The sequence below is a fragment of the Giraffa tippelskirchi genome, chromosome 2 (assembly GCF_054371585.1).
Source record: "Giraffa tippelskirchi isolate mGirTip1 chromosome 2, T2T-mGirTip1v1.2.pri, whole genome shotgun sequence".
Taxonomy (NCBI): domain Eukaryota; kingdom Metazoa; phylum Chordata; class Mammalia; order Artiodactyla; family Giraffidae; genus Giraffa; species Giraffa tippelskirchi.
In genome coordinates this window covers 180,218,162-180,231,516 of record NC_137276.1, presented here as the reverse complement: position 1 = coordinate 180,231,516, position 13,355 = coordinate 180,218,162, and the positions used below count along the sequence as shown (strand labels likewise).

General features: G+C 39.5%; 1 protein-coding gene across 1 annotated transcript in view; it reads right to left on the bottom strand.

Moving 5' to 3' along the window:
• Window positions 1–13,355, bottom strand: part of MORC1 (MORC family CW-type zinc finger 1) — a 157,206-nt gene that overhangs the window by 87,025 nt on the left and 56,826 nt on the right. The window contains exons 12-14 of the mRNA XM_081573662.1: window positions 11,672–11,736; window positions 8,231–8,374; window positions 5,847–6,001 (exon numbers count right to left, since the gene is read on the bottom strand). Of these exons, the coding sequence (XP_081429788.1) occupies window positions 5,847–6,001; window positions 8,231–8,374; window positions 11,672–11,736 (364 nt within the window). The remainder of the gene's footprint in view (window positions 1–5,846; window positions 6,002–8,230; window positions 8,375–11,671; window positions 11,737–13,355) is intronic.

Sequence of the window (13,355 nt, the reverse complement as noted above, 5' to 3'; positions counted from 1 at the left end):
GGGGTCGCTAAGAGTCAGACATGACTGAGCGACTTCACTTCACTTTTCCTGTTCATGCACTGGAGAAGGAAATGGCAACCCACTCCAGTATTCTTGCCTGGAGAATCCCAGGGATGGCGGAGCCTGGTGGGCTGCCGTCTATGGGGTCGCACAGAGTCGGACACGACTGAAGCGACTTAGCAGCAGCAGCAGCAGCAGGTGGGAGTATGGATAAAACCAGTTTGCTTAGGAGTTGATCATCGTTAGGGTTGGATGATGGGTTTATGGATTTCATAATATTGTCTCTAAATCTGTCTAATTTTGCAATTTACCATGTATATTAGTTTACTAGGGTTGTTATAACAAAACACCACAGACTGGGTGGCTTAAACAACACAAATTTATCTCCTCTCAGCTCTGGAGCCTGGAAGTCCAAGATCAAGGTGTCAGCAGGCTTGACTTCTCCTGAGGCCTCTCTCCTTGGCTTGCACACGGCCACCTTCTCCCTCTGTCCTCCCTGGTCTGTTCTCTGTGCACACTCATCCCTGGTGTATCTTTCTGAGTCCACATTTCCTCTTCTTATAAGGACACCAGTCACATTAGATTAGGGCTCACCATAATGGCCTCATTTAAACATAATCAACTCTTTAAAGGTCCTGTCTCCAAATATAATCACATTCTGGGGGTTCTGGGAATTTGGACTAAAACATATGAATTCAGAGGAGACACAGTTCAGCCCCTAACACCAGAATGAAAATGTTTTTAAATAAAAGATAAAATACAATATTGTTAAAATAGAATACACAAAATTCATAACTTCAAAAACTGAATTTAAAAAAATATGACTTGCTGGGGATTCCCTGGTGGTTCAGTGGTAAAGAATCGGCCTGCCAAGGCAAGAGACACAGGTTGGATCCCTGGTCCGGGAAGATCTCACATGCCATGCAGCAACTAGGCCCATACCCCACAGCTACTGAGCCTGTGCTCGAGAGCCTGGGAACCACAACCAGTGAGCCCATGCACAGCAACTAATCAAGCCCGTGAGCCCTAGAGCCCAAGCTCTGCATCAAGAGAAGCCATCACAATGAGAAGCCTGCATACTGCAATTAGAGAGTAGGCCCCGCTCCCTGAAACTAGAGAATAGTCTGCATAGCAATAACCCGGAATAGCCATAAATAAATAAATCTAAATATATATATATATATATATATATATATATGACTTGCTTCTCAGCCGACATCTTTAAATAAATTTGTCTCATAGTCTCACCTTTTAATACTTTCACAGGCCTCCTCACTCAGTGTGGATTCCTAGAAGAATGTTGTGTTTCACTTTTCTTAAAGTACTTTCCTGTGATCTCAGAGACTTAAATATATTGTAAGAGAAACAAAATTTTGCTGTAGGCAGCTAACTCTAGCAAGCTACTGGACAGTTACCGGCTGAATGCTTGTGTACCTCCTAAATTTCTATTTGACACCTAATTTCTAATATGATGGTATTTAGAGGTAGGGCCTTTGGGAGGCAATGAGATTATGAGGGAAACCCACTGTGAATCGCATCGGGGCCCTTATAAGAAGAGGCCAGAGAGCTTGCTCACACTGTTTCCACCATAGGAGGATACAAGATGTCAGCAGTTTGCAAACCAGAAAAAGGGTTCTCACCAGAACCCAGCCATGCCGGTACCCTGATCTTGGACTTCCAACCTCCAAAGCTATGAAAAATAAATTTATGATGTTCATAAACTGGTCAGTTTATGGTATCTAGCTATAGCAGCTCAAGCTAAGGCATAAAGAATGATCCGTTTTAAAAAGAATTATTCATTTAACAAATATCATACCTTACTTTCAAAATTATACAGACTGAGAAATTGATAATATGGCTAACTGTCCTCACCCAGTGTCCCATTTCTACCTCACTGGAGGTCATCAGTAGAAGGCCAAATGTTTGCTTTCTGTATCCTGTGCAACAGGATTTAAATAAAATTCACAGAGAAAATACTGGCCAAACCTAACATACCAGGAAAAACAGCACATTAGGTAAAAGCCAACATCAGATTCCAAAAAAGCTCCCATTTTTTCATATGAAAAACTGAGGCCTAATAAAGTGATAACATTTAATAGGAATAAATGTAAGATTCTACTCTAGTGTCCAAAAACACTTACTGTAAAAACATAAAAGAGATATGACTTAACACATATTAAACATTTTATTAAGAATTTTAATTGCTACTAAAGACACTGAGGGTCAATAATGTGCTTACTGAAATGAATATATTAGGCTACAGCAACAGAATTACAACTTAAAGAAATGATTATCCCATTTTACACAAGATTTCATCTGAAATATTTGTTTCTAGGTGATACACTTTATAAAGAATAATGTTAAAATGGTGAATATATTTAATGCCTTGTCAAAGAAAGAGTAACAACAGAACTTGGAAGTGTTGGAGTAAAATAAGACAGAAAAGAGAGACAAAAGACTTCAAACACCTGAAGGGTTGTCATTTGAAAAGGCTTTAGGCCTATCCTTCCTGCCCCAAGGGGAAAGAAGGATGTTAGCCTTGCTAACTCCTTCTCATCCTTCAGGAAGTATCTCTTCCTCAGGGAGGACTTCCCTGGCTTCTACACTGTGAGCTCCTGATTGCTGGCTCCTACACTCATTCTTCTCTCTTGGGCACCAATCCCATTACTAATTGTCAAACTGTGTTAGCCCTACTAAACTGTAAATTCCCAGAGAGGGTGGACCACGTCAGATTTATTGGTCCTGTAACATTCTGCACCTGGCACTGATGAATGAATAAAAGAACACATGAGAAATAGATTTGACATTAATATAAAAATGTATTTTCTAATACAGTCGTGCAAAGATTCATGGCTGCCTCAAGAAGTAGCAATTTTTCTTTCATGAGAAAATTTTTACCCTGTTTAGGCATAAAATGACTTCCACTTGTTTGGGACTTCCCAAGTGGCTCAGTGGTAAAGAACCTGCTTGCCGATGCAAGAGATGTGGGTCTGATCCCTGGGTCAGGAAGATCCCATGGAGGAGGAAATGGCAACCCACTTCAGTATTCTTGCCTGGGAAATTCCATGGACAGAGGAGCCTGGTGGGTGATAGTTCATGGGGTTGCAGAGAGGCGGACATGATTGACATGACTGAACAGACACACATACAGAGTGCCTGGGGCAGGGGTGGGTGAAGTAAAGGGGATTCATGCATGGTGGGGGTGGGTGACTGGATTAAACAACTTTTAACCTTATTGCCAACCCAGGCCCTATGATTTGAGTTCTGCTGGTAAAGGTTGTGTTTATTACATCATAAATTTCATTTTAGCTGATCAGCTATATTCTGATTTGTTTGGAAAAATTTTAGTGGTACATTTCTATGTAGTTACTTCTGTTCAAATTCAAATTTCATTTGCTATTTCTCCCTATCTTTTCCTTCTTCTTCTCTCTCCATTCTAAAAAGCTGATGATTAACTCCAGTATTCTTGCCTGGAAAAGTCCATGGACAGAGAAGCCTGGTGGGCTGCAGTCCATGGGGTTACATGACTGAGCATGCGTGCATGAGGGTGGAGGGAGATGGGTTGGTAGCAATAAACTAGTAGAACTAAAAAAAAAAAAGCTGATGATTAATATTTCCATTTTACTGTAAGGATGCATAAAGTTTCAGAAAACACAGTAGCAGACAGTGATGTGAGGACAGACTCAGAGACAAGAAAAATACTTCTGAGATTCTTAGCATCAACTGTGCCAAAAGTAAATGCAGATCTGACAAATGACACAAAATCATTACCTCGCCATTTCCTTTTCTGCTGATTGGATTTTTAAATACAAGGGCCCAGTTTTCCATAGAAACAGATCAGATTTACAGCAAATAAAAAATTGCATCTTTTATGTATAAGGTAAAAAATCTACTGAAATACTTTTCATTAAAATTGTGTGTCTGTAATATTGACTTTCAGAGGATTAGTCAAGCATTACATAACTTTGCTTCTTCCTGTGGGAATTAATAAGCAGAGACCTTGAAGGTCAATCTCCTCAACACAGTTCCTGAGACTACCAATTCTGACCTTGATTACTTGATTCAGTTTGATACTGAAGTCTGGGGATGAAGTTGTGAGATATGTGAGGAAATAAACATGCTCACTCTCCTTTCTCCACTCTCTGCTTTCTTTCAAGAGGAACATCTTTTGTGAGAGCAACCTCTAGCCCTAACTCCACTCATGGACAATTATGGAACTAGGACATCAACATGTTTTTAACCATTAGTGATGAATATACAAATATAACTTACTTATTTTGAATCATACTACATCTTCTGTTGAGAAGACTTTGAAAAAGTTAGGTAGGTAAAATAGGGATAGGAAGTTACACAGAGGGGAGAAACCTGGCAAGTCACACTCTGTGGAGTCGACAGTACCATGTTGGGAGGGCCTTAGATTCTGCATGTACACCAAGCTCTCAGGTGATGCTGATGCTGCTAGTCTACAGACCACACTCTGAGGAGGCTTTAGACTATGACAGGAAAATGCAGCATTGGCAGGAAATTAATACCCTCGATGTCATTCCCACCTTTATATATTTTTCCCCTGAGTTCTTTCACTCTTTCCTGTTTGACTGGTATGAGACAATTTCAGGACCGAGCAGAGTGGGCACAAATGGAAAAAAAAATTCTAAAACTACAACTTCAATTGAAACAATAATAAGATTTTAAGTTGTCTCAAGGGTAGGACACAATTTTTGATATGCATGAATTATACATACTTCATGCAATTCACTGAACAAATACACAATAGCCTATGTCTTTCCATAAATGAAGCAATATGTCTGCAAAATTTAAAGGAAGCTTAATTAATGCACAGCACACCACTTCATGTGGCTTCCCTCATAGCTCAGTTGGTAAAGAATCTGCCTGCAATGCAGGAGACCTGGGTTTGATTCCTGGGTTGGGAAGATCCCCTGGAGAAGGAAATGGTAACCAACTCCAGAATTCTTGCCTGGAGAATTCCATGGACAGAGGAGCCCGGCAGGCTACAGTCCATGGACTTGCAAGAGTTAGACACGACTTAGCAACTGAATCACTTATCATCATCACACCACTTCATTGTCCAGCATCTCTGGAGAGTGAGGTGATCTGAATAAATCAAATTTTCTAGATAAGTTCAGTTTATCTTTTTACATTTCCAAGTGTATGTAGTGACTTTTCTTCTAAATCTTTCTATAATTAACATATTCAAGACTTGTCAGATATACAAAACAAGGTTTAACATATCTACAATTATTCAGGGTCAACAATGATTACTCTATAGAAAGATTGAGGGGAAGAGAAGGAGGCGGTGACAGAGGATGAGATGGTTGGGTGGCATTACCGACTCAATGGATATGAGTTTGAGCAAACTCCAGGAGACAGTGAGGGACAGGGAAGCCTGGCGTGCTGTAGTTCATGGAGATGCAAAGAGCTGGACACAACTTAGCTACTGAACAACAACAATAGGAGATGCTTAGGTCTGTGTGGGACTCTGCACTCCTATACACTAGAGTCCTAGAGTGTCCTTTGGGTGGTTCTCAGCTTATTTCCAGCAAACTTCTGCCCCCTTCCTACACGATCAGCTGCCATTGCATACTGCTCTCTGATCGCCCTCCTCTTATAATTTTTAATCTGCTGCTTTATTTTTCACGTAATATTCTAGGGAAGATTCTGAGACTAATTTCTTTCCTATTTTCCCTTTGTTTGTTTTATTAATTCAGGTGCTCTCTTTCAGGCTTTTGGGTTACTGTTTATCTGAATCAGTACAATCATTCCAGCTTACAGACGTTATCAATTTAATCCCCATTAAGCATCTCTTATCATGGCTACTGAATACTCACTGATCCCGGTGTCCTTACAGTATTGGACCAAGTATTGTCCCATAACTTTTAGAAGATGATTATACTCATGGACATTGAGAAATTCCTGCTTATTATGGGATGGTTCCATGATCTCCAAGGGTATATTAACAATTCCAACCATACCTGCACCAAGTCTGGAAGAATAAATGTATATATAAATTACATGAAACTGAGCTAAGAAAACAGAAAAGGCTAGTATTCATCTTTCAAAATCAGTTAAAAAAATAAATTCAGTCATTTGGTCCAAAGCATGTCAAAGTTAACAAGTTATAACTGTACTTTTTAATGTAAGTGTATGGTCATTCCAGTTGTGTTTGGTCCCATAATACAAAATCTCTTAATATGTCATTACTGAATTAATATGACTCCTTTCCTAAACCTATAACCTGACATGGGAAGTCAGGGTGAGTAGGAAAATGAGGCCTTGAAGCAGTAAACACCCCTAACAATTCCTTGCAGAGATAAACTGACACAATCCTCTTAACAATACAGGCCAGACAGTCGTTTTTTTTCATCCTTGTTTCACCTGTCAGGTTGGATTTCTCCTCATCATTGCAGAGGTCCACGGGTGCTCAGTGAAATCTATTAAGGGAATATACAGGCTGTACTATCTGAGAAAGGAATAGCCTGATGGATAAACTTGATTTTTTTTCACATTTCAGCAGCTCATGATGTATGTGGCTGGGCTCTTCTGCTCAGTGCTATAACCTGTTTGGGGAAAAGGCGTCCAGAAATCGGGCTCTTCAGGGGCTCCCAGGGCTTGCTGCCTGTGACTGGTGCACAAGCCATGTCTTCCCAATTTGGGGCTGCTGCCTATCATGTTTTCCATCTCTTTCCCTTTCCACCCTGCTCTTCCTTCAACTATTCATTCTGTAAGCCTAAATTTGGGCATCATTTCTTCCAGGAGACCTAACTTAACTTTCCCAGGTTTGGTTTACTGCCCCTCCTAAGGGGCTCTTTTTGCACCTGGTCCTTGCCTATAACAGATATTTGTTTGTTCATTTATCAATTCATTCATGCTCAGCACCTGGTCCGATTCCAGAAACCAGGAATACGTTATGAATAAGGAAGATAAGGTCCCTGTTTATGAGGTTTCTCTTCTATTAAAGGCTGAAAGCCATTACGGGTGACAAGATAATTTCAGATGGTGTAAGCAGTGTAAGCAAAATACAGCAGGTGCCATAATATGTGAAGAGAGATAAGGTGGAAGGCGTGATGTCAGAGGCTAATTTTAATTGGATAGTCCAAGAAGACCTTCCTGTGGAGCAGACTTCAGAGCTGATTCCTGAGCGACATGCTAGGACCATCAGTAAGAAGATCTGAGGACAGCAGGTTCAATGCAGAAGGAATAGCAAATGTCAAGGCCCAAAGGCAGAAAAGTGCTTAGGATGTTTGAGAAACAAAATGCCTGCCAGTGTGCAGGGAATGCTGTCAGAGGGTGGGTATTGGAGTGGGTGTTGCAGAGCCAGGCAGAAGCCAGATCACTGGCAGAATATGAAAACCATTGCTATTCTACATGCACTGGGATTTTAAGCAAGCGAGTAAACTAATTTATATTTTAAAAGATCATTCTCACTGTTTCCACACAATATAAAAAATATGTATTTATACACTTGTCCTTCTCACAGGACTATAAGTTCCTTAGCAAAAGGTAGTAGTTCTCCACCATTTTGTCTGCAGAGCTTAGTACAGTGTCTGGCATATGGTACTGTAATACCAGTGCTTGCTGAATAAACAAATGAATGAATCATGATCTCCTTGAGAGTGAGGGGACAAGATGAAGAAATGTTCCCCTGAGCTATCCTATTGCTCATGGTTATCCTGTCTGATTCTGTAATTTTCTACAGTCTCTCTTCAGGGCTCTACGTAATTCGTGAGAGCAGCTTGTGGAGCTTCACACCGACCACTGGGAAAGCACCAGAATGTATTCCTTTGGAATCCAGACAGGATGGAGAATTCTAAGAATACACGCTCATGCAGGTAACTGGCAGGAACTCACACATGCTGGGGTTACACAAAATGTTGAAAGGGTTGTGTTACAAGACTATGGATTTTTCTTTTCTAAAATTTCTTTACTCTGCTTGCATTATTTTTAATTGGAGAAATATCACCAACTTCACCCGAGTAGATGGCACAAGAAATGGTAAAATCTCCAAAAGTGTGCTTTTTCCTTAGGAGCAGGCATGTGATCCCACTGATATTATAAATTAGGCAGATGAATGCCTGCACGTTAATGGGAAGGGTGGATGGAGGACATGACACCTGCTCCTATTATGATTAATTACTCATCTAACTCCACAGACAGGATCCTACCACATCTTCCCTCATCCTGCCTGTGCCTTTGAAAACAAAAACATACTTACAAGGACTTCAGTTTCAACTGTGGGCCCACTTTCTCGTGCATTTTGATCAAGCGGTTATTACTGTAAATGAACATCCCAGCTTGGCTTCGGTTTTCTATGTTCACACCAAAGAACAGGGTGAATGTCCTTGCTTTTTTCAATTCTCTAGCATTACATTTAGAAAGTGAAAAAAAATCATTAAGTAAAAATATACATTTTACAAACTAATAGTAATTAAATAACTCAGAAGGTAAATATCAAAGGAAATATATATATATATATATATATATATATATATAATATCCAGATATTTTGCAAAACCTAGTTGGTGCAGTCAGTATCTCTCTATAGCCAAGTATTTTGCATAAACATGATCAGCAATAACCATACCAGTCAAACATAAGCATTCCTCGATTCACAAATGAGTTTGCCAATTTAAATTTATAAGAACTAGAAAGTGCAGCGGAATTGTGAAACATTAACTGGTCTAATATGTACATTGCAGCATTTTTGAAAAATGATGATCTGACTATGTGAAAATGTAGGTATTTCTAACACTGAATGTGATTTCTAACTTTCAGCATGTTCTCAAACCTCCAGATATTCTACACAGATTCAGTTCAGTTCAGTTCAGTTGCTCAGTCACGTCCAACTCTGCGACCCCATGGAGCTCAGTACACCAGGCCCCCCTGTCCATCATCAACTCCCAGAATTTACCCAAATTCATGTCCATTGAGTCAGTGATGCCATATAACCATCTCATCCTCTGTCATCCCCTTCTCCTCCTGCCTTCAATCTTTCCCAACATCAGGGTCTTCTCAAGTGAGTCAGCTCTTTGCATCAGGTGGCCAAAGGATTGGAGTTTCAGCTTCAACATCAGTCCTTCCAATGAACACTCAGGACCGATTTCCTTTAGGATAGACTGGTTGGATCTCCTTGCAGTCCAAGGGACTCTCAAGAGTCTTCTCCAACACCACAGTTCAAAAGCATCAATTCTTCAGTGCTCAGCTTTCTTCACCGTCCAACTCTCACATCCATACATGACCACTGGAAAAACCACAGCCTTGACTAGACGGATTTTTGTTGGCAAAGTAATGTCTCTGCTTTTTAATATGCTGTCTAGGTTGGTCATAACTTTCCTTCCAAGGAGTAAGCATCTTTTAATTTCATGGCTGCAGTCACCATCTGCAGTGATTTTGGAGCCCCCAAAAATAAAGTCAGCCACTGTTTCCACTGTTTCCCCATCAATTTCCCATGAAGTGATGGGACTGGATGCCATGATCTTTGTTTTCTGAATGTTGAGCTTTAAGCCAACTTTTTCACTCTCCTCTTTCACTTTCGTCAAGAGGTTCTTTAGTTCTTCTTCACTTTCTGCCATAAGGGTGGTGTCATCTGCATATCTGAGGTTATTGATATTTCTCCCGGCAATCTTGATTCCAGCTTGTGCTTCCTCCAGCCCAGCATTTCTCATGATGTACTCTGTATATAAGTTAAATAAGCAGGGTGACAATATACAGCCTTGACGTACTCTTTTTCCTATTTGGAACCAGTCTGTTGTTCCATGTCTAGTTCTAACTGTTGCTTCCTGACCTGCACAGATTGGAATGTGCCAAAAGATACTCTTCAGTTTTCTTTTTCCAAATTCAAAAGTAATCAAAGTTAATGAAGCAAGTTTACAAGGACAACAGCTTTTGTTTTTCTGACTCTGCTGTACTATGTTTTATGTGACATTTGCATTAAAAGTATAAAAGCAGAAATTAAGAGACAGCAGAATATGCAAGAAACAGTCGTAGGAGCAGGAGGTTGAAAAGCACTTGCATGTAAGAGCCAGAAAGAGGGGTGTGACTTCACGTACAACCTCATATTTGTAATAACCATATGACTATGGATGAGCCACTTCAACTTTTCATCTCATCTGAAAAATGGGAATTGTATCCATCTAGCCACTTGGGATGCCATGAGGATTAAAAGAGATGATATTCAGCATGAATCTGGAAGACTTTGGTGTGTGGCAAATGTCATTCTCCTTTTCCACCAAGAATGGTATCAAATGTAGTTCTTTCCCTCCACTCATCCCGTAGCTCCCCCCATTCCACAGAAAAAGCTTCTTTCTTTTCAAATTCATGATTATGGGCTATTACAACTAATATAATATACTTGCTGGGCTGATTAAATATATCTATCATTAAAGGACAATAATAAAGCTTCAGCAGTCCTTCTATGTGGATGTAATGACAGAGTATGTTAGACTTTCTGAGGGAGTTACTGACATGAATTAATATATATTTTTCAATGCACATACATGTAGGGTTAAATATATATGAATCAAACTTTTTCTCAAAAATGTCTATTCTATAATTAGATCCCTGCTGTTTAACTAAAAAGCATGCTGATTTTGTAAGGAACCCCAAAACGGAATATTAGAGGGTATGACATAATCACTCTGTGATATGGCATACTGATTGTCTTCAAATTTTAAAAAAAGCATTTTGCTATAAAAACAAGTTCACCCCAATGAGCATTATTATAAAATATAGGTTGCTCACCTTTTATGTCTATCACTGTGATAACAAAAAAGTCATTAACCAGCTCTTTCTTTCTGAACACTTTAAAGTGGACTTTGCTTTTCAGTAAAGAATTCTATGGCAGTTATTTAATATTTATTTTGATACATGCATAATTAACAGTTCAAATTTAAGTTGTGAGGAAAGTTATGGTTATATAGTGGGCTTCCCTGGTGGCTCAGATGGTGAAGAATCTGCCTACAATGCAGGAGACCCAGGTTCAATCCCTGGGTTAGGAAGATCCCCTGGAGAAGGGAATGGCAGCCCACTCCAGTATTCTTGCCTGGAGAATTCCATGGACAGAGGAGCCTGGTGGGCTATAATCCATGGGGTTGCAAAGAATCGGACATGACTGAGCAACTAACACATACATGGTTATATAGCACATCATAGTTCACACGTACCAAAAAATGCTGAAAACCAGTAACACTTCCCTAAAAATTTGTTTCTAAAAGTTACCAGTTTTCAAAGTCTGGCTTAACTTGGACAATAGCTGTTATTTTCAGGTTAATTTGTTTAACACCCGAGCTGGACAGCAAGTCAACCAATGTAAACAATGGTTTTGTAATACAGGCTTGCTATTTTTATTTTAATTGCACATAAGTGACACTTTTACCTGAAATATCGTCCATCTTAAATTGAAAGCAGTAATGGAAGATGGAATAAACTGGGACTAACCATTCAGAGTTCAAATAGCAAAGGACACAGAGAAAGTGAAGTTGCCAGGTGACCCCTTGAGCAGTTCACTTCTTCATCATAAAATGATGAATATCATAAAATGTCACAGGCTAAGGAAGAGAAACTGTCATAATAATCACCATATCTGTCTACAGTGAAATCAGAGTTTGTTTTAACATAGTGCAGAGGGTTCCAACAAACAGAAAATCCTCTGTCTTACCTCTGCTTCTCTTGAAGAATCTTCTGCTTTGCTTTAACATCTTCCAGAGCTTTCTGTAATACATCCTAGAAAAGTACATTTGGTGAGGAGAGAACATAATGCCACTAAATTAATGAGAGCTGAGTTGATATTTATTATCCTATTATCCAGAGGTTTCACAAGGGTAACAGTGATAAGTCACACTGCCTAATGCAGTTCTACCACAGCAAATACTCAATAAATACTTGATAGATATGAAGTTCCAATAGCTAAGAAGACAAACCAAATCCAAACCCACAGTTCTCTTTTTGTGCATATTCCAATGTCCTCTCTGTCTTTAGAGAAAGAGCCACCGCTCCCTTTAAAGTCACAGTGGCTTTCACACAAACAACGTGAAAGCTTGGGAAAGTCATTCAGTGTACCTGGCCTTTGTCTGTGAGAATGGACAATACTTCATCATGTGATCCATCACTAAGGCCTTTTTCAGGAAAAAAAGAAATTGTGACTACAAAACTTTATCAAAGCCAAAAGAAAATGTCTCCTCTATATCAAGTTCCATACAGTCCTTACTAATACTCCCCAAACTTTCCCCTTATAAGATATCCCATCCCTGGATTTTCTCCCTTTCAGAGTGCCTCAATACAAGTGCCCGCATGTCTTTCTTTCCTTCTAACTTGATATATCAGCTCATTCATAACTCTGTCTCTAGTAGCTTCCCTACAGTCAGGCAGAAAAGAAATAATGCATCATCACTATTTACAAATAAGAACAAACTTTTAATGTGCTCCATCCACCTGATGTGAAAGATGGGCATCTCATTTGATGGGTAGACCACAGAGTGAACCTATTTTCACTGACTTGTAAAAGAAAATGCTAAATGCTTGGTAAGTATTTCACTTCAAATTCAACCACTCAACTGCCCAGAGGAATTTAAGAGGTCAAAAGCTGAGGTCATTCTGCTTAGCTCTCTTCTCTGAGTTAAAAGAAGTCAGCGCACATCAGAGCAACAAAGCAAGTTGCTCAAAGACGTCCCCGCCCTTCCTGACAATGGACTTCCAGCACAGAGCAGAGAGGCGGTGAGAAGTAACCGGCTGAGGCAGGAAGAAAGGAAGGTCCTCACCCATTAGAAACAGTCTGTTTCTCTTGTCTTGCAAATACATAAAGCCAAGGAAATTGATTTTTTTTTAGAGACAAAATAAAGCTTAAACTTTTCTTTAAAAAATCTGTAACAATAAGATAGGTCTACATTTACCTTAAAAAAAGTGAAAAGAAAAAGGTAAAAGAGTTTTGGGAAAACCATGGAGTGCTTTGGGGAATTACCATGTGCTACTCTCTGATTTCATCCCATATTCATGACAGTTAGATATGAGAGCTCTTCCTCACGCACAGCCTCAGTCCTTGAAAGTTTAAGAGCAAATTACAGAAAGAATTCCTACACTGAGACTGCAGAAGAGGAAGAAGGAAGGATGAAGTAAAGCATTTTTTTCTCCAAATACCTCCTTACCCCATGCAAGCAAAGAAATACGCCAAATGATAAATATGCACTACAGTAGAAAGTCTGGTACCGTATTTTTGGTAAAAGTTAGCAAACTTACATGTCCTGCAGCAACATTCTTTTTCTCTTAGTTGCTATGTATTATAATTAATAATAATAGTTCTTTATAACCTATCTTACTCATGGGCATATTGCAAGGATTACAGAGAA